At 38.3% G+C, this 22062-nt stretch overlaps 1 protein-coding gene and 1 long non-coding RNA gene across 2 annotated transcripts; one reads left to right on the top strand and one right to left on the bottom strand.

Moving 5' to 3' along the window:
* The first annotated feature begins 1965 nt into the window (after window positions 1–1965).
* LOC147533051 (uncharacterized) lies at window positions 1966–11690 on the top strand. The gene is made up of 2 exons (XR_015227149.1): window positions 1966–2042; window positions 11472–11690. It is a non-coding gene; the product is annotated as an uncharacterized LOC147533051 (long non-coding RNA).
* Window positions 11691–15619: 3929 nt separating this feature from the next.
* LOC147533050 (methyl jasmonate esterase 1-like) lies at window positions 15620–22055 on the bottom strand. The gene is made up of 3 exons (XM_086650976.1): window positions 21324–22055; window positions 20865–20996; window positions 15620–16047 (listed from the first exon to the last, which is right to left on the bottom strand). Exons 1-3 carry the CDS (start codon window positions 21777–21779, stop codon window positions 15760–15762), a joined length of 876 nt encoding a protein of 291 aa, XP_086507102.1. The 5' UTR covers window positions 21780–22055; the 3' UTR covers window positions 15620–15759.
* Window positions 22056–22062: the final 7 nt, after the last annotated feature.

Below are 22062 nucleotides of genomic sequence, written 5' to 3'. Positions count from 1 at the left end.
GTTGTGAATGAGAAGGACAGTGTGTGAGAGATACACGTAAGGACATATTTATGCTTCATCACGGACGTATAATTTACTTATTACGTTAATCATATAATAGGTGACTTAAAGGTAGCTAATTTTTTCTTAAGATAAGTTCGTAAAGTTCACCTTTTAAGATGTAACCAAATCACTTCATCAAAAAAAAAAAATGTAACCAAATCCCTAGGTTATGGAGCAATCTAAATCATGTTTGTCGTTTTCAGTTCTTGCAGTGGTTATTTGCTTATAATGATGAATTTTCAAAGCCTCTTGATTTGGAGAAATAAAATAATTTCCGAGTAATAAAACTTTACAGGGCGGAAAAACTAAAAATTTATACAAAATACGCTCTTACATTTTCTCCCTAAAAACTCTGGCTCGTTTTTCTCTCTCTCTAACTCTCTATGCTCCCTGGTAGTTCTCCATTAAAGCTTTCAAGTTACCTCGCACAGAAATTTGTGTGTATCTCTCTTCACGAAAAGCGGTAGAAAAGCTTCCTATTCTCTCTAATAAACCCTAAGAATCCATTTCTCGTTAACTCAGAACTTCTCTCTAGAACAAAAGATGGAGAAATCTTTAATCTCTTTTATACATCTCCATGTTTTGATTTACAGTGCTTTATATATGAACACATTAGCAATGTTAGATCTTCTTGATTTTCTTGTCATTACAAGCAATTTAAAAATCTTTATCAGATTTACCTGGTTCAAATTTCTTCTCATCTTGGGATTTTACTTCTGATCCTCGCAATTTCTTAGGTGGTTATTGTGTTTCTGATAAAGTTATTTTATTAAATGTCCGAGATCCAAGAGTTGGTTCATCAAGATAAACAGGTCATTGAATCTCTCTCTCGGGTTTCTATGTAATCTTCCTCTCTCTCTCTCTCTGAGATCTCTCTTTCTGGTAATGGTCTATCTTGAATCTTTCTGGTCTCTCTAGCAGAACTAAAAGATCACAGATGAGAAAGGGGGAAAGAGAAGAGAAAAAGAAGAGGGACGAAAATAGAGAGAGGAAGAGGATACAAACTTGGTGGTGGAGATTTCCCACGCTAATGATGGAGGACGCCGGAGTATAGTGGAGGTCGCCGAAATTTGTTGGGAGCCATCGGAGTACGGTGTAGTGGGAGAGGAAGAAGAGGGAAGAAGAAGCTGAAAGGGTGAAATGTTTGAAGGAAACAAAAAGTTCCAAAAATTTTTTGTTTCCCCCCAAAACTTTGTACCACGTATAATTTTCTTATTTCCCCAAATCACCCCTCATTTTCAAAATGAATGATGAAGAGATACAACAAAGTCTTAAGGGTTGTTTAAACAGAGCTAGTTGTGCATGAAGTTTTTGGTATTAAATTGCAACTAACTTTGTTTACTTGACTTCTTACTACGGGTTTTTGAAGAGTTATTTTTCATATATGTCTTGGTTGTTACATACTTATGAATGTATAAACGTAGTTTCTTTTATTTGTGATGTTTGATATATGTTCATATAATTTTAGCTTTTACATAGTTTGTTTTGATATGGATTAACATAGTTTCTTTACTTGTAGGTTTTATATCGTATTTGTTGTAATGTTACAAATTCCTTATTAACATTTTGTGTGATTGACAATGCTACTTTAGATACAAAAATAAAACTACAAGGAAAATATAACATCCCATGTTTTTCAAGTTAAGTTCGAAGATGGTTCAATCTGATTTTAGCAGAGACATCTAATAACAATGGGTTAAGGATAGAATATATTTCAAACAATATAGGATTGATCTTATTTGGACATGTCTATGAAAGTTAAAGATCGATCGAAATTCGAGTATATCTTCGACGTCTTCTAGACTTAATGAATTTACTTTTATGTTTTAAGTTATCGTTGTTCTCTTTCATTTATTCTTTTTGTTGTAAGAAGGTTCTTAGTATAAGAACCTAATGAATCTATTCGGTTTTTGGTTATTCTTCCTTATCCCAGAGTATGCGAATGAGGAGGAATTAGGTCGTCTGGTAGGCGGGAGGTCTTTGGTGATGCAAGGACTGAGGTAATGGTTCTGAATCCTTTTTCTATCATGGTTTTATAGGTAATGAAATTTGCTAGGTCCTATAGTTATATATGTGTCATTATAACTAGAGTTTAGATATCATGAAACTTGATTTTTAAGTGATGAACTGAATATGCTTGAACGATTTTACTGCGATACGAGAAATGTTTTCGAGTTGTTTTACTATGATTGCGAACTACTTGGAATTTTCTTATATTTACTCGACTGTGGATTATTTTAACCTACGGGCACGTAGCCATTGAGGGTAGGATGACATATGGACATGGGGGTGATCCGTGTGAGACCGGTGAGGTGGGCGACACTAGTCACAATACCCGTGGGACTAGAGTGCTTCACTTGCTGGCCATTGGTGCTCGTGCCTCCAGCTCGAGGCTCGGGGCCGTACACCCTGACCCCTCGCCTGGGAGGTGATATTGATTGGGAATCCCTTTGGTTTGTGTTCGATATGACTCTTGGTTGTTCCAGTTCTGTGTTTGATAAGATAATGAATTGAATATGAATATGGTTTTGATATACGAATGTAACTGATTTTGAAGATCGCATTAGATGCATGACATGGTACCGAAGAGAATAAGGTTCAGGTCCTTCCATGGATATTGGGGGACAGCTCTATTATTTGAACTCGGTGATAAAAAAACGTATATAGGTACTTAAGGTATATATGTATCATGAGGTAAACTCTTCAATGATTGTGGAGTCTCTTGGTGGGAGAGAGACTTATCGGCTAGGGATAAGTCTCTCTCTCGAAGAGATGTTAGTGCATTAGCTAATGCCTAAATGGGCTGGTACTATCTAATGCACTATAGATTCACCTCTGGAAGTCTCTCTTAATTGGGAGAGCACCATGGTTGGGCAGCTAATCACTGCTATTGATTGCTAGATGTAAGGAAAAAGTTTTATATACAGTATATATAGTAACTGGTTTGATAAATCGTTTTGTCATGATGCTTAGAAATTATTAAATGAACTTTTGAAAACGTGATGGGTTTTGGATTGGTCTTCTACCAGAATAATGAAGGATATGATGCCTAAAGTCTGAAGGAATGGTATCCTTCCGAAGGAGTGTCCTTCGACCAAGGATGCAATGCGTGCAATTTGGCTATTAGGATCTTAATGAGCTTATTCGGAAGATCATTAGTCCGGTCCAATTAGGGGTCGTAATGCTTAGCTAGAAGCCAACTACGATCGTCGAATCAAGAGTTGATTCGCGGCTAACGTAGACCGGATCCTACAAGGGTTACACAACAGAGTAATGATTTGAACGGAGAGAATTGACTAGATGGATAATGGCAAATAAGTGGATTGGATCCGTTATTGGTAAGTCCAGAAAGATTCGGAGAAGTCCGAAGAGATAAACATGTCCGGGCCCAAAAGGGAGGCCTGGAATGGCTTTAGGAAGGCCGGGCATGTGATGGCCGGCCCAGGCAATAGGGTCGGGCATGTGATGGCCGGCTAGGCCCTAAGTGGGCCGGCCAAGGAAGCCCATAAAGGGCTTGAGTTGGCCGGCCACTTAAAGAGACCCAATGGAGGGTAGTTTGGGTGTTGCCTAATAATTAGGTTTATGGAATCCTAGTTTGAGTCTAATACCTCTTCTAGGGATTTCTATATATACCTAATTATACAACCTAAAGAAAGAGATTGAATTCTCAAGAGTCTGAGGGTTAACTGAAAGAGTTTCAGAATATACATCTCAGAGAGAGAGAGAGAAAAGGAGTTTTCTTAAGTATCTAGTCAAGAAGAAGGAGTTCTTCATCTCAACCTTCAAGAAGGTCCTAGCTGACTGAAAGGAGGGAGTTCAAGTCATTATTCGGTGTCTCAAGTAGAGGAGCTACACTTGGAGCTCTTATCTTCCGAATACTGATCGGAATTTAGTTCGTGGGAAAGCGATTAAGAGGTAATCATCTTTCCAATCTAGTTCATTGGTGTGTTCATGTATAGATCCTGGAAATAGTGTTAAACATATGATGTTTGAGATTCCGCTACCAACACTAGACAATTAGGTGTATGAGATACACTAGGTTATTACCCTTCAGTGGTATCAGAGCCGTTTGCATGAACTATCTTTGACTAGACGAATTAGATTCATACTTGAACAACTAGATATTAGTGTTTTAATGTTTGAATAGAGATTTAAACATAAGTTTGATGAGATCAAATTAGGGTTTTGGATGAGATTCATGACCTAGAAACACTAGAAACATAGTTTTATGAAAAGAGTTTTCATAAACAAGCTTTAGGGTATTAGAATTTTGATAAAAATCATCAAAACCATGAAGATTGGTTGATGAATTGATCAAAAACAGTACCTAACAGCAGCTGGAACAAAGAAAAAGAAAAGAAAAATCAATTGGAACGGTTGGATTTCCAAAAACTTTGGAAACCCTACTGGCCGGACCGGCCAGGACGCGTCCAGGACGCCTCCGGACCGGACCAGCACGTCTCGGACAGACAATCCGAGACAGACAGGGACACGGACTGGAAATCCCAGTCCGTGAAGGACCGGGAATCCTAGTCCGAGCTGGACTAGGAGTCCGAGACTCTCGGGTCTCGGACATCCCAGAGCGTCTAGGACGCGTCTGGGACATCCCAGTCCGACACGGACTAGGAGTCCGAGACTCTCGGGTCTCGGACGTCCCAGCGCGTGGGACGCGTCTGGGACATCCCAGTCCGAGACGGAATAGGATTCCGAGACAGGAGCGTCTCGGATATCCGTGACGCGTCTGGGACGCGCTCGAGGGAACCTATTTAGAGTCTCGGTCTAGGACCGAGACACTGGACGAGTGTCCGGATGCATCCAGGATGCGTCTGGAGCAACCAGAAGCATCTCGGATGCGTCTGGAGCAACCAGAAGCATCTCGGATGCGACTGGAAGCTTCCGGACGCAACTCGGATGCGACCGGAGCATCCAGAAGCGTCTAGGACGCGTCTGGACGCGTCCAGGAGGCATCCCAGATAGGATGGCCTCGCCTCTGTGCACAGAAGCGTCTGGGACGCGACTGTGGAGCACGGGTGCATCTCGGACCGAACACCCGAGATGGCACATGTGCTGTCCCAAGGCCAGACACTTCTGGGACGCGTTTGGGAGTTCCAACAACTCTCGGATTAAGCATCCGAGAGGGATATAAGGCGACCGGATGGTCTGGACGCGTCTAGGACGCGACCAGGACGCATCCTAGACATCTCACCCGAGATGTCTATGGTCTGTCCTAGGACAGAAGCGTCTAGCTGGGCTAGGACGCGTCTGCCCGAGAGACAAAGCACGGCAGGAAGGTGCTGTCTCTAGGACCGGACCTTGACCAGGCTGAGTCAAGAGTTGACCAGAGACCAGTCAAGGGCTTTTGACCAGGGTTGACTCAGATCTTTTTGAGTGAGACTCAAGGGCTTTTTGGGCCAAGATCTGAAAGGGAGTTTTTCAGACTTTTCTCCCGGTTCCGAGCATAATTTTTTTTTTTTCGAAATAGACCCGGGTTAGAGGAGAACCCGAACGGAGTTTTTCCTTATATTGGTTTTGGAAACAATTAAGGAAGAAACATAATGTACTTCTAGTTTGAGTATTGAGAATACAAAACTTTAGAAACATTAGACATAGAGATGTCACAAATTCCCACGAATTGCTATACGATAGCAAAACCTAGAAACGAATCTAGGATACATACTTTATTTATTATGATTGTCATATTTTTGTATGTATGGATGTATGTGATTGCGTAGAATAATATACCTTTAGATAGGATTATCGTTTCTTGTTCTAAGCGCAAGGAGTTGTGCCCGAATAATACTTAGAGTATAGGGTCTTAGAATCTATTGACGAACTGAATGATGAGATCATGGTTCAAGTGGGAGTAGTCAATAGAGGTTCTTGGATATGGATCCAATCGAACCGTAGGCGAACAAGAAATAAACTTAAAAGATGGGATCTTTTAAGGGGTAATACTAAAATTTAACAAATCATTACGCAAACCCACATAAACTTTTACGTAATAAATCATGAATGGTGATGCAAGAGTTCACAGTAACGCAACTTGATAAATTACGTAATAAGTCCCAAAAAGAATTTTGAGTAAAGCCTACCCAGATTAAGACACCTGTTGAGCCCTTGTTCATCGATGGTGGGTCATGCCAAAGCAGGGTGCCATCTTTTACCTCGGGACAATACGGGTAGATCTATGAAGAGGTCTACATGTCTAAATGGTTATTCTCAAACGAGTCAGCAAAAAGGTTTTGGACTTCGAGGCTAAAGGACGATTTAATGTTTAAATCGTTAACCAAGAGTCATATGAGATATGATCAGTAAGGAGTTACTCACCCAGGACGACGAATTAAGGGCAGTGCCAAAGTACGCTTAATTTCGAAGGAATGAGATCTTGGAATTATATTATTCTAAGGAGACGACAAAAGTAGAATAATATAGGCAAATTAAGAAAAAGAGTTAATTCCTATATGGCCCCCTACTTTGTGACCAGCTTCCTTTATGGCCCCTTTTTTTTCGTAAATTCAAATATAGCCCCCTATTTTCAAGTAAATGTCATTACTACCCTTCTTAATTTTAAATTTAAAACATTTAAAAAACATTATTTCCACCTCACCCCTCTCTCTCTCTCCACCTCATCTCTCTCTACAACTCACCCCTCTCTCTCTCCACCTCATCTCTCTCTACAACTCACCCCTCTCTCTCTCTCTCCACCTCATCTCTCTCTACAACTCACCCCTCTCTCTCTCTCTCCAATTCACCTCTCTCTCTTTCCAACTCACCTCTCTCTCTTCCAACTCACCTCTCCCTCTCTCTCCAACTCACCTTCATCTTCTCCGATTAAGGTCGCCCGCCGGAAAAATTTTCGGCCGGCGACCTTAAAAAAAAAAAAAAATTTCCTCTCATCTCTCTCTCTCTCTAAAAGCTCCGGCGAAGGGGGTTTCCCTTCGCCGGAGCCGTGAACAGACCGGCCGGAAAAATTTTCGGGCGGCGACCTTAATCGGAGAAGATGAAGGTGAGTTGGAGAGAGAGTGAGAGGTGAGTTGGAAGAGAGAGAGGTGAGTTGGAAGAGAGAGAGGTGAGTTGGAAAGAGAGAGAGAGAGGTGAATTGGAGAGAGAGAGATGGGTGAGTTGTAGAGAGAGATGAGTTGGAGAGAGAGAGAGGGGTGAGGTGGAAATAATGTTTTTTAAATGTTTTAAATTTAAAATTAAGAAGGGTAGTAATGACATTTACTTGAAAATAGGGGGCTATATTTGAATTTACGAAAAAAAGGGGGCCATAAAAGAAGCTGGTCACAAAGTAGGGGGCCATATAGGAATTAACTCTAAGAAAAATTGCCAGGATAACAAGTTTAATCACTTTCGCATTTCTTACATGTAGTTTAATTATGACAACAAACATCTTCAACCTCTACACCATACTTGAGAAATTGAACGATACCAACTTCGTTCAAGTATGGGAGAAGAACCTGAGAAAGGTTCTAAGAGAAAGCGCAGAAATATTGGACATTCCAATCCCCGTGCTTTCAGAAACTTCTTCTGATGAAGAACGTAAGCAAGTAGACGATATTCGAAGGAAGTCAGCGCCAGTAACCGGTTTAATGCTAATGGCCATGGAAAGAAAATATATAGATATGTTCATTGAAATGGAGGCATACACCATTATTCGACGGCTAAGAGAAGTGTTTGGAACACAATGTCGAATAGAAAGATTTAGAATCACAATGGTGACACTGGGAATGCGACTGGAGAAAGGGAAACCCGTCCGTTATCATGTTTTGGAGATGATTGATCACTTCAAAGACATGGAATGGATGGGGTCTCCTATGCCAGTCGTAATGGCAGTTGACATCATCCTGAATTCATTGGATGAAAGGTTTCAGGATGTAGTAGCAAACTTTGAAGATAAGTTTGGACGGGTATCCTTCGAAAGTCTACTGGCGATTCTGGAAGTTGCTGAAAGTAGATTCAGCATCCCTGGAATTCTAGAAGAAATTCTAGGAGTTCAGGAGACTGTAAATACGGGAATGGAAGACGTTAGGAGAAGGAAGCCGTCTGGCAAGAGAATGGGCAGGAAAGCACCAAGACCCAGAACTATCCTTCCTAACAAGAGATGTCTTGTGTGCGGTAGTACATCTCATATTCGATTAAGAGATTGCCCGCGATTTTTGGAAGATCTAAACGACGGAGCTGGGAGTTCCGGTCAAGGTAAAAATTATTAAAAGTTATTCAATTAAATACACATTCCTCGAGGTATGTGATACCTAAAAGACTCTTATCATTATGAATGACAGGAGCAAGAGGAAGCTGAGTATTTATTGAAGAGGAGATGAACCTGTCGAAAGCTGAGAAGGCAAGAGTTGCTGGAAAAGCTCAAGAAGGATCATAGACTCGATAGGCAATACTTTAAAGTAGTTTTAGTATTTCTTTTTCTTTTTAGAACAATGACTCTGTAATGAGATTATGGGGGTGAATAAAATATGAGATATTTTATGATGTTCTTAAAAGAGCCTATCTAACTTTTAAATAATTTTAACGGATGATCCGACTTAGTCATTCTAAATCTTGTAAGAGTACAAGAGTTCAGTTAATCGTAGAAAATAATGTTAGACATGAAAGTCTGCGATTAATGTGATTAGAATGGACATAAGACTTGATTGTGGAGAAGTTTTGGAAACAAATCCAAAATCGAGAAGTGGGTCTGGATGACTAAAGAATATGATGAGATCATAAGTTCGATAGTCATCGGTCTTCCAAAACACAAAGTCTAATACGTATCTGCCAAACCACTAAAAACCTAAAAAGCTATAGTGAATAATTGAGTCCATTTGGATATGGATATTATTTTAGAAGGAGTTCTAAAATTGTCAATTATTCTAATGTCTAAAGCGTGTTAGACATAAGTTCTTCAAGAAGAAGAACGGGGTTTTCTCGCCAATCATCGGAACACAATGAGATTGTTGCTCTTGATGGTGTCTTCATTAAAAGGAGGGTCCTTCTAAGAAGACAAGTGGGAGGAAAAATCGAATGGGATTCGATAAAGAGCAACAAGAGGAAGTAAGGAGTTACTTGCCTTAAAACAAAAGAGAGTAAGAGTTACTCGGCTTAAAACGAAAGAGAGTAAGAGTTACTCGGCTTACGTGACAAGGGATGTCGACTTGAATGGTTCAAAGAGACGATCGCCTGGAAACTTCTTAAGGAGTTAAGAAGGTTGCTAAAAAACCCCAAGGAATCTTTAGAAGATTCAAAAGAACTATAGCAGAAACCACTCTGAAATTGGATCGGAAATCCAAAGAGATAAGAGTAAGAATGGTTAAATCTTGTGAGACAAGAAGGTAAGAGGGAGTGAAACAAGAGTTGTTTCAGGTCCTGTATGTAGGAGACATACAAGAAAGGACAAGAAGACGAGGGTGAATTAACCATGGGCATCAAAAGTCTATGGAGATAGACCAGAGGATGATAAAGACTCGTTCAAAAGGAGTTTTGAAGAGGTCTGAATAAGAAGATCTCTTGGAAAGAAATTCTACCCAACTCCCGTGATAAACACGAGAGAGACACTTATGTTAGAAAACATAAGAACGATCATGAGATGATTGTTGTTTACTCGAACATCTAAAAGTACTTGGAGTACGAAAGGATGTCGTCGCCCATACAAGACAGAAGATTGAAGAAAGTCATAAAAGTAATCTTCCGAAAATAAAGATAGGAAACTTTTAGGAAGGGCTAACAGATGGGAAAGAGTTTTCCATGCTGGGAGTCGTTACTTAACTCTACTAGCTAAGAAAGTAAAATTAGAACTTGGGAAGTACTAATGTCAGTGGGAGAAATACTGAGATTATCATAACATCTTACGAAGAGTTCGAAAGCAAGATAATAACAAAGCAAAGTGAAAAGGAAACTAAACTGTCACCTTAGAACGATCATGAGATGCTCGGGTCTAAGGAATTAGGAGAGTACTTCAAGAGTTGAAGTTATAAGATGTCATAACTCTCATTTAAGCAAATTGGAGAGATTCCTCAAAACATGAGTACTCACTCAGTTTATGGAAGGAATGTCGAACTTTGGTACCGTCAAACGCCATCCCTAAAAAGTGGTTATAAAAGCGGCATACTGGGGGAGACAGGATAGACATGAAATTGAGTGGGAGTATAAGAATGGATTATGTTTTCCTGAGTAAAATCAGGATAAAGTATCTCCGGGCCACTTGATGAGAAACAACTGAAAAATGCATGGTCGTGCTCAAACGGATTAAGAGTTAATCGTTTGGATTGGAAGTTGTTCTCGGGATCAAGAGAGTCTGATAAATATGACATATCAGATGAGATACGAAAAAAAACATGGGAATCGAGCATTGCACTTGTTCTAAGTACAAGTGGGAGACTGAAGGATATGATGACTAAAGTCTGAAGGAATGGTATCCTTCCGAAGGAGTGTCCTTCGACCAAGGATGCAATGCGTGCAATTTGGCTATTAGGATCTTAATGAGCTTATTCGGAAGATCATTAGTCCGGTCCAATTAGGGGTCGTAATGCTTAGCTAGAAGCCAACTACGATCGTCGAATCAAGAGTTGATTCGCGGCTAACATAGACCGGATCCTACAAGGGTTACACAACAGAGTAATGATTTGAACGGAGAGAATTGACTAGATGGATAATGGCAAATAAGTGGATTGGATCCGTTATTGGTAAGTCCTGAAAGATTCGGAGAAGTCCGAAGAGATAAACATGTCCGGGCCCAAAAGGGAGGCCCAGAATGGCTTTAGGAAGGCCGGGCATGTGATGGCCGGCCCAGGCAATAGGGCCGGCCATGTGATGGCCGGCTAGGCCCTAAGTGGGCCGGCCAAAGAAGCCCATAAAGGGCTTGAGTTGGCCGGCCACTTAAAGAGACCCAATGGAGGGTAGTTTGGGTGTTGCCTAATAATTAGGTTTATGGAATCCTGGTTTGAGTCTAATACCTCTTCTAGGGATTTCTATATATACCTAATTATACAACCTAAAGAAAGAGATTGAATTCTCAAGAGTCTGAGGGTTAACTGAAAGAGTTTCAGAATATACATCTCAGAGAGAGAGAGAGAAAAGGAGTTTTCTCAAGTATCTAGTCAAGAAGAAGGAGTTCTTCATCTCAACCTTCAAGAAGGTCTTAGCTGACTGAAAGGAGGGAGTTCAAGTCATTATTCGGTGTCTCAAGTAGAGGAGCTACACTTGGAGCTCTTATCTTCCGAATACTGATCGGAATTTAGTTCGTGGGAAAGCGATTAAGAGGTAATCATCTTTCAAATCTAGTTCATTGGTGTGTTCATGTATAGATCCTGGAAATAGTGTTAAACATATGATGTTTGAGATTCCGCTACCAACACTAGACAATTAGGTGTATGAGATACACTAGGTTATTACCCTTCAAATAACTCGTGGTAATGAGTATTCTGACCCCCTACCAGTTGTTAGTGGGCAGGTGCTTTGTCGTAGCCTCGAGGCGGAGTTGTATTCCAGCCGGTGATCTTGTCTGATAAGGCTAGTGGCGCTGCATCGTTTTCTTTGATTTTCGTTTATTGGCTTTTCGTTTTTTCTAAGTTATGTATTTATTGCAGAAACCAAACTCTAATATGTATATACGTAACACTTAGAGTTGTTTATAGATTGTATCGATGTTTATGAGGCTTTTATATTTTTGTGGTTCGGTTTCGACCTGAAAATGAGTTGGGTTTGTTTAGCTTCCGCTCAATAGTTTATTTTTTTGCGTATGCGAATGTATGGTTTGCATGACAGGTTTTCCGGGTGCGACCGGTTCGATTTACAGAGGAGACTCTGTCGAGTTTTTGTCTCGTCTGTGAATTGTCGGGGCGTGATTGTGGCTATTTTGGGACACGGGGCGTCACAGAAAAGAACAAAGATTATTTCTAGAGGCATAAGTCCTCATGAATACCAAAGTTGTTTGCGGGAATTAGGTGTGTGCAAAGATAAACCAAACCGACCGCTCTAAACCCTTCCAACCAATCTACTTGGTTTTCAAACCGGACCAAATAAAGAGTGATTTGGTGCGGTTGTGAATTTTAGAAGCCCATGTCAGTTAGGTTAGGTAAGTGGATGCATTTTATAGAAACCGTGAAAACCAAACCGAACCAATGGATTCAATTATTATATATGTATTATCAAAGACGGATCCAGGATTTTCACTTAGGGAGTGCGGATTTATATACCTAAATATTTTTTTTTTGCAAACACAATAATTAATAGAAAATTATATTCATTAATTATATTGATACATCAACGATTACAAACGCGATTGACCTCTACGAGAGTTCATATTTTGAAATGTTCGCATAATCAACTCATTGTCAATTTCACTAAATTTTTTTTTTTCAATAAAGACTACTAAACTATCATTTAGCCACGCATCACTCATCCTGTTTCTTAAGCGTGTTTTAACTAGCTTCATAGCTGAAAAATCTCTTTCAACAGGGGCAGTTGCAACCGGCAAAGTTAGTGCTAAAGTGATAAGCAAATAAATTAAATGATATGCTTTATCCCTCTTAGCTTCTACCAATGTTCTAGCAAGAGCTCCAATTCCATCTAAATTTGAGAAATCGTCATTTTGCCTCATATCTTAAATGTAATTATCAAGCTGAGAACTTAGTAGCATAGTGTCAAGACTACTGAAATCTGACGGATAAAATTCAGCAAGGCGCATCAACTTACTTATGTCGAAAAGAGCAAAATCTCTAGATGGACTCAAACATGCCATACAACGGAGCAACTCGGTATTCTTCTCAAAGAAACGAGCCAGTAAGATCAACCACTCCAATATTATCTTTTTCACAAAAAGTACAAACATTCCAGACCAATGATGACCACTCATGGTCTCGTACACATTGGATTCTAGATTTTGATAACTCAACAAAATCAATGGCAGTCACAATATCTTGGTCTTTTCTTTGTAGTACTTGTGACAATTCATTTGTTATTCCTAACAAAAACTTCATCAAATGTAAACAAAATACGAACTCAAAAGTTTGCATCTTGGATAACAAATCTATTGTTTCCCTCTTTTGATTCGCTTTAACAGAATGTGTAGCAATAACTTCAAGGACATCAATCGCATAACTGGACATGAAAGGTTCTAACAAAGATGCCAAACCGTTATAGTGTGAACCCCAACGAGTAGCTCTAGAGGTAGTCTAAGCCCCGGATCATTTGGTAAAGATGATAAATTAAATTCGAGAGGACTTACCAATGTCGGAGTCGGTTCCGGTGTTGGAATAGAACATAACGTTGGAGTCGAGTCCGAATTGATTATAAGTTGGTAGTTGAATTGATTATATTTTAAAAAATAAAACTAAAATTGCGGGAAGTTGGGTTTGAACCCGTGCCATTTTAGTTCCCTGTCCAGAAGCCCGTCCATTTCTACCATCAGGCCGCTCTCTAGTTCTATTATAACTATGCACGCTCATATAAATATACACTTTAGAGGCACACGCACTTCAAAAAAAAAAACTAAAATGTTATAGGTGGTGGGTTTTGGATCATGACCTTATAGTCAAGTAGATTTGAGTCTCGTGTTTTAACCATCACGCCAAAGCCATCTTCATGTCTACTACACACATCGTTATATAAATATTTGCATATACCTACATGTATAAAAATAATTGTTACTACCACTACTTTTTTTCGAGAGGATCGAGGGGGTGCGGCTCGAGGGGGTGCGGCCGCACCCCCTCGCACCCCCATAGATCCGCCCCTGCGTATTATATATTATATATTACATATACTCCTAAACTCTCTATTACATATATAATGGTGGGTCAAGACTTTGTCTAAGATTAAATCTTAAGTCCTAAACTCTCTATTATGTAAGGCTATGAAAATTAAACTCCTTTTCCAATCTCTATAGATGCACCTTTGCATCAAACACCACTCTCTTCTTCTCTTTTACCTCTCTTACGTCATCCAGTTTCAATCTTTCATTAGTTTGATTGTATGAAGAAATTAGCTTAATGCTTTATCTTTTACGAAGATCAAATTGTTTTTCATGATTGATACACTGTCTAATGGTATCCAGCCTGTTCATTTGTGGTTTTAATGGCAACCAAACCAAACCATTAACAATTGGCTTCATTTTGAAAAATCGGCCATCCAAACCACCCTGTATTGGTTAGTGGATTACTCCAAATATCAAATTCTGATCAACGAACACCTTTAGTGGGAACACAAGTTATTCGCTCCACTATTGTGCCACTATTTCCAACCGTATAATAGATGTGCTGTCAGAATAAACCAATTACCATCCCTTCAAATATGGTAGTGAGTTGTTTCGGAAAATCACTAAATTTGCATACACCATCTTGTCATATTTGGTCGTAAAACTATAGAAACGTGAGTTTTTCGTTTCTCGGATTTATGGGTCGAGCCTTCTTGCAAAAAATCATTCTAAGACTGCAAAATCCAGTTTGAGGTTAATCTAATTCGTGTTTAATACAACGATTGATGATGCATAAATTGTCTAGACGTTGACTGACGTCTAGAAGTCAAGAACTGACCTGAAGTCCAACGGAATTACCCGGCTTAGGGCAACAGAACAGCTCAGCCCTCGACGCTCCGCCACCTACACTCCTAACTGGGAGGTCGGTCAGGACAAGTTAAGAGGCATCCGCTCTATTTCGCGCCCGACACGAACAGATCGGCCCTGGAATCTCTCAAGGAATGAGGGGGATCCACGTAAGCTACGCCTCTATCTCACGTCCTAAACTGGGGAGGCGGAAAAGTGCCAACAGTTTACCGACTCAATCCTGGAATCGCCCTAAAAGATTTCAGTCGGTTACAGATCTTAAGTGTTAAGCAAGTTTGGGCTTCAAGAGTCTCCAAAGAGAAAGTATCTCCCTAAAGGTCTATCACCTCGACAGGATATCTACGAGGTATTCTTAAACATAAGAACTTCCTGTTATCCAAAATACGAGATAGACTCTAAGGGAAACCCTAAATACGAATAAAAGAGAATTTTCCTTAACGGTTTGACGGCCACCGCCTCGCCTACGCCACTAATCACAGTCGGCCTAACATCGCCTATAAAAGACCCCCATCGTCTTCCACAAGACAAGACCTCTCAACCAAAACGATCACTACTTCCACTGAGTAACACATACTCCCTTCCCCCCCCCCCCCCCCCCCCCCCAAGGTTCAATCAATAGTCAATCTTTTACTGCAAAGAACACCTTGACTGCCTTGAGTGTCGGAGCGGTTTTTGAACCCTTTGCAGGTTTTTCCCCCAGAAATCAGGAACAGGAACCAGAGATGTAGCAAGGAGTCAGGAAGGAATCGTAATCAACTTACGGAATATCGATCATAACGGAGGTTGTCATGCATCAACTCCCTTTTTCATGTTGATATAACGGAAAGCCATTTTTGACATCATCAACGATAGTTTATCAAAAACTATGCAACACTTGCAAGTGAGTTACTAATCTCACGACTCCACAACGTCCTGTAAACTACGCAAAGTCGAGCAGACAATCTATATTGTTCGTACATGTATAAATAACATAAAAAACTGAGGCATTCATTAGCCACTGAATATACGTGGGAGGCCTTCGTCTTTCCTAGCATTTCTTTTTTCATTATATCTCAAACGCAAGTTCACAAATGTAAGTAGCATAAAATACTGTCGGGCATAACTAACATCAAATTCCAAAACAGTGTACTTATTCATTTCCTTATAATATCACAATAAATGACTTAAGCTCCAATTTCACTAGCGATCTCTTGAAGACAATCCAAAAGTTGTTGAGTAGCGGAGAACATCACCATGTGATCTGACCCATTAATTATTTTCACTTCATGGGGTGGAGTTTTCTCTACCATCCATTCAGCAAAATCCTTAGTAATCACCTTGTCATCATTAGATATGATATAAATTCGCCTAACTGATCCAAATCGTTCTTGAGAAAGCACAATACTCCTACCAATGTCCTCTTCACTGAATAGTCTTACAGGTCTCACCAACTTAATTGCCAAATTCAAGTCCTGCATTTATATATTAGGAAATTGGATTGAAGACCATTTTAAACTATTTTAATTTAAAAAGACAAGTTATATTTTTTTGTTAAAAACTCAAAACTTTTATTTCTTTTTAGGTAAAATCCTAAATATTTGTATTTCGTTTGGTTAAAAACCCAATATTTTTTGAAAAGATGTTGCAAAGTTATCGCGAAGTGTTGCAAAGCTATTGCGAATTAAAAAAGTACCTAGACAACAACTGATCACTAAAAAAAATTGATGGACCATTTTTCACCAAAACAATAAAAATTTAGGAAGTTTCGACCAAATTTCCATTTATAAATTAAAGGGTTAATTCCGTTTTGGCCTCCAATTTGTGACCAACCCATTGTTTTGGGCCCCTTAAGTGTCCTGCAGTTCGATTTGACCCCCAGGGACCAAAAAAATTTCAAATTTTTTCAGAACTACCCTCAGGAGCCAAAATAGAACTATTACTAAAAAATGAAAACATAAAAAACCACAACAACTTTTTCCAAGACTCCCTTTCGCCGGAGGTCTAGAGGGAGAGAGAACATAGAGAAGGGAGGGAAAGAGAGAGAAGAAGAAGAGAGAGAGAGAATCTAAGAAAAAAAAATTTAGTAAGGTCGCCGGCCGAAATTTTTGTCTCCGGCCGACGACTTTTTGCCGGAGAAGAAAGGTTAGGTGGAGAGGAAAAGATGGCATAGAGGAGAAAAGAGGTGAAGTGGAATAAAAATAAAGAGGCGATGTGGCTTTTTATGTTTTTATTTTTTCATAACTAATTTTATTTTGGCCCCCGAGGGTAGTTCTGGAAAAAGTTGAATTTTTTTTGTCCTTGTGAGCCAAATTGAACTGTCGGACACTTTTGGGGGCCAAAACAGTGAGTTGTTCACAAATTGGGGGCCAAAACAGAATTAACCCTAAATTAAATTGTCATATATACATATTGTTTATCACATATTACCCATACTAATTAATTTTCACGAATTTTGACAAAAGTTAATTAACTAATTGAAGGAGACATGTGTACCATTTTCCATACAATATCGATCATTTATTTGTAAACTTAGATGCAAGGTATAGTGGAAGATCATTCTTACTTCCAGATTATCAACAACATTTGTCCAGGATATACGAAAACTGTAGAAAAAAGTTGCGTTCAGTGGGTGAATATTGCAAGGAGTTCTCAAAGTTGGCTTAAAGAAATAGTATGAAAAACTTTACAGAACTTGATAATGTTCTAATAGATCGATTTTTGAACCTGATATACGAAAACTATTGAAAAAAATTGCGTTCAGTGGGTGAATATTGCAAGGAGTTCTCAAAGTTGACTTAAAGAAATAGTATGAAAAACTTTACAACTCCTGATAATGTTCTAATAGATCGATTTCTGAACGGATTAAATGCTAGTTTAAGAGAAAAAGTTGGGCTAGTTACAACATGGACTATTCAAGACGCTTACAACTTGGTCTTAAAAAATGAAGTTTTGAAGCGGAACTAAAGGAACTCTAAATTTTGGAGGGAAGAACAACCGCGATTTAACACAAAAGAGGTAAAATAAGCTCCTAGAGAATGTTGAGCCACCCCGAATTGTCACCACATACGGTTCAAATATATCATTCATGGAGCAAAATCTGACGTTATTGTATTCAAGGATAAATTCGTAATATCAATATACACAATGAAGGATTTGTTTCTCAAGAAGTGGTTTAGGAAATTGAGCCAAATGAAGTTACTTATGAAATTGAGTCAAAGGACGTTGTCGAGGAAGTTGAACCAGAGGAAGGTGAGAAACTTTGGAAGTCAGCCCTTAGCCCAATTGATTTTCCTTCATACGAAGATCTGATTTCAACGTTTTGTGAATCTCAGGTTGTTTCACATGGATTGTTAAGTAATTTTATTGGAAAATCTTCATCGATGTTTGTAGTTTTCAAGCACTATAATCATGATCTTATAAGTTTGTTTTTGGGGTGAAAAGGGAGTTTGAGTCACATTACAATTATAAACGAAAAATTCATTGTGACCTAATAAAGTCTTCAGTCAAATCTGAAAGTTTGGTGATTCATATGCATGATTCATGAAAAGGATATATGAAGGGAGTACCAATCAAGATAACATTTAAGTCAATTAATAAACTCGAGGCGAGTTTTTTGAAGTGGATGAGACTGATGCAGGAAAATTTTCAGAAGATATTCCAAGTATCTCTGAATATCTAAAAATCTAGTAATATTAGTAATATAATCTCTTGGATAAGTATAGAATTGGTATTTTTAGTAGTTTTATAATTTTAGAAAATTTTCTGAGTTTTAGATTTTAGTATTTTATTTATTTTGAGGTTGTTAGTTCTAGTTTTATTTGGTTTAAGAACCCTTGATGCTATATAAAGGGGATCTAGTAGTTGTTTTTAATTAAGTTCGATCAATAAAATTAAGCATTTCTTTTATTCTTTGCAAGTCTCAGTTTCTACAAGTTTGCAGACACGAATTAAATGTTTTTTTCCTGAGTTTTATAAGTTTTAGAGACAGATATAATTCTTTTCGGAGTTTCGTTGCGTTTGGCACCAAGAGCGAGGATTCGCCTCTTTCCATCGTCTACTCGAAAATCACTTTAGAACACATTGATGGATTTGCCAAGCATGCATCTAAAGTTGGTTTTAAAAAATCTACAAATTATTTTTTTCCCCTTAATATAGATAGATATTATCATGGTAACAATTTTTCAATTCAAGTGCACCCATATAGAATACGGTAACATATTAGAAGGATTTTACATTAATTTCTTACACATCCACAAATAAATTGCAAAACTAAAATGATTTTGTTGATCGACCACCATGATGGCGACCAGGGGTGTCAATGGGTTTGTTCCAGTATTTCACTACCCAGAACCGAAACCTATTAAAAATTGCGGTTCTGGTTTCTAGCGGTTCCGATTGTAATACGAAGATCCATAAACCTATAAAAATAGGATTCCTCGTCAAATATCGATTATTTATCAGTTCTCTTTAAGACTTGCTATGTAGTTAGGAGTTATACTTCATTTTAAAATCTAATTATTTTTATTATAATTTATTTTTAAGAGATAAATGATCGAACTGTTAACATTTTTACAACAAAATTTTGTTATTATTTGTTGGAAGTTGCTACAAATCTTATTATTAAAAATATTTTGATCATCAATCAAGAGTGTTTGATGAAGTGAGAAACTCAAATGATGTAATTAAAATATAGTTAACATAGAATAAGTAATTTAAATCTTAAAACTTTCAAAGGTATCAATTAGTCACCTATTAAAGTCGATTATCTGGTACCCAATGGATCTTTGTCTGGTACATCCAATTAGTGTTGATATTTTATCGACTCGAGTCGGGTATTAAATACTTGTCTAGCCTTGGGGAGGGTATGAATTCTACCCTATAGGTTCAAACCAAAGTTTAGTGAGTATCGAGGTCTTTCTAGTGGACTTATAGAGTCCTCACAAGCACTATGTATTCTTTGAGCTAGGGCCTAATTGGAAAAGCAAAGAATGCAGTATTGTTAGCTAGAGAGAATTGGATCGTCATAAATAGTATCAGAGAAAATGTGGACTCGTCTAAGAAAACTAGATGGGTTGCAAATTCTTCACACTTTTTCTCTTTTGCATTGCAAGAGAGGCAGAGAGAAAAAAAATTGGAGATAGAGAAACTTTAGAGATGTGGAAATAAAATGTGAAAGTTGTCTTAGAGAAAGGAATCATAGAAAGACAACATTGTACCATACTTGAGAGAAAAGAGAGAGAAGAGTGTTTGTGAAATTGAACAAAGTTTGTTGTCACCTCACGAGCCTCGTTAGTTGTGTCAACAAAAAATACCCGCCATATTTTTTCCGGCAAGAATTTATTTCCTATTCAGATGTGGTTTTTGGATTTATTTCCTTCAACCAAAAAATTGAAAAAAAAACCATTTGTTTAACAGAAAAAGTGATCGAACAAAATCTTTTTTATTCGTGATTAGATTATTGAAACAAATTTGATGGTTAGAGGTAATTGTTTTAAGAGTTATTTCCTTTTTAGCCTCCTACTTTATGATCAGCTTCTTTCTTGGCTTCTTATTTTTCATAAATTCAAATTTGATCCCTTATTTTTAAATGTCATAATTAGCCTTCCTAATTTCAAAATAAAATATTTCTACCTCACCTCTCTCTCTCCACCTCACCTCTTTCTTCTCCGACGAATGTCGCCGGCCGGAAAATCTTCCGGCGGCGTCCTTCAAACAAAAAAAACTCTCATATCTCTCTAAATACTCTGGAGAACGGGTTTCCCTTCGTCGGAGGTCTGTTGAACCAGACCTTCGAAGATCTGGTTCAACAAATCTGAAGGTTTGTTCCGAGCAGACCTTCGAAGGTCTGTTCCGAATAGATCTGCAGGTCTAGTTCAACAGACTTCGCCGAAATATTTAGTGAGAAAGAGATGAGAGTTTTTTTTTCTTTATGTTTGAAGGTCGCCGACCGGAAAATAGGTGGAGAGGGATAGAGAAGTAAGGTGGAAATATCTCTTTTTTAAATATTTTTATTTTGAAATTAGGAAGAGTAGTTATGGCATTTACTTGAAAATATGGGACCAAATTTGAATTAATGAAAAATAAAAGGCCAAGAAGGAAGCTGGTCAGAAAGTAGGGGGGTAAAAAAGAAATAATTCTTGTTTTAAATTTAGTTTGTGTAAATTTATTTGATAGATTTTTAAAAAAATGCTACTTTATTATCCGTATTTATACAGCTATACACATCTACAAATATAGAAGTGTACTAGCATAATTGGTATATAAAAATAAAACAAACTGGAACACTAACCTCAAGTGAAGAAAACTCATAGAGATCGGTTGACATGAAAATGGGGCCATATTTGACAGTCATTGGTGGCTTATCCGGCCCATCATCGTATCCAAATATACTGTCACCACTTGAACCTTGTGTTCTCCTTACCTGTTGTTCCAAATTTCGTATCAGAATTTGAATGTGTTTTTCAAATCAAAAAATTAAAATAAATATATTAGTTTGTAATAATTGCTATTTCTTCCACATTTATGTCACAATATGGGGTCTATCATGTTGAGTTGGTTTAGGCCAAAACTAGAGTTGACCTTGCTTATGGTCTCAGACTGGGGTAGTCCGAGACTTCGATCTAATCTTGATAGATGTTTGGATTCTTTTTTTTAGGATAAAATCTTGAGTTAGGGTTTCTTGAGATCTCTAAAGGGTTGGGTAATCTTGATTGAATACTTCATAAGCAAATGAGAGAGATCTGAGTACCTCTTGAGAAATAGTTGAAGCACTGTTGGTAGGACCAGGCATTGAAGCAGTGAGAAAAACAGCAACTGAGATCTTCTCAGGGTAGCTCTCCATGACTTTTGATATAGCCAATCCCCCCATACTATGTCCAACAAGTATCACCTCCTCCTCTTCCTCCTCATGAATATTATCCTTTATAAACTCTATTAATGGCTGAAAATAATCCAAAATCGATTTGATATCGTCTACCTCTCTCGGATCATTTCCAGAAGCAGCTAGGTCTAAAGCTGTAACTTTGTGACCTGCTGACTGCAAAAGAGATACTAATTTGTACCAACACCAAGCTCCATGACAAGCTCCATGAACTAACACAAAATGCTTTCTCTTTAATTCCTCTTTTCTTTCTTCTCCTCTGATTCCACTTTTAGATTCCAGTACTGGGTTTGACCTCACTTTTTCTCCCAAGATCTTCTCCATTCTCAATTATTTCTATCATTCTTCAGAGCTCACATCCTTTTATACTTATAACATATACTATTAGTTACTACATGATAATAGGAAAGTCGTGCCGTAGTCAGCTTTGTTAAAGAGTTGAAACTGAAATCTTATCGATTCTAGACCACTTTATTGATGTGAGGGAAAGATTAAATGAATAGGAAAATGAGACTTTGCCCGGGGATTCCCCGGTGTAGATCTAGATCTACACCGGAAACATACTCTGGCCGGGATTCGAAAGAAAAGAATGTCATTTATGCTATTA

The sequence above is a fragment of the Eschscholzia californica genome, unplaced genomic scaffold, assembly GCF_041429995.1.
Source record: "Eschscholzia californica isolate CP2 unplaced genomic scaffold, dmEscCali1.0.p SCAF_6, whole genome shotgun sequence".
Lineage (NCBI taxonomy): Eukaryota > Viridiplantae > Streptophyta > Magnoliopsida > Ranunculales > Papaveraceae > Eschscholzia > Eschscholzia californica.
This window is presented reverse-complemented; position numbering and strand designations above follow the sequence as displayed.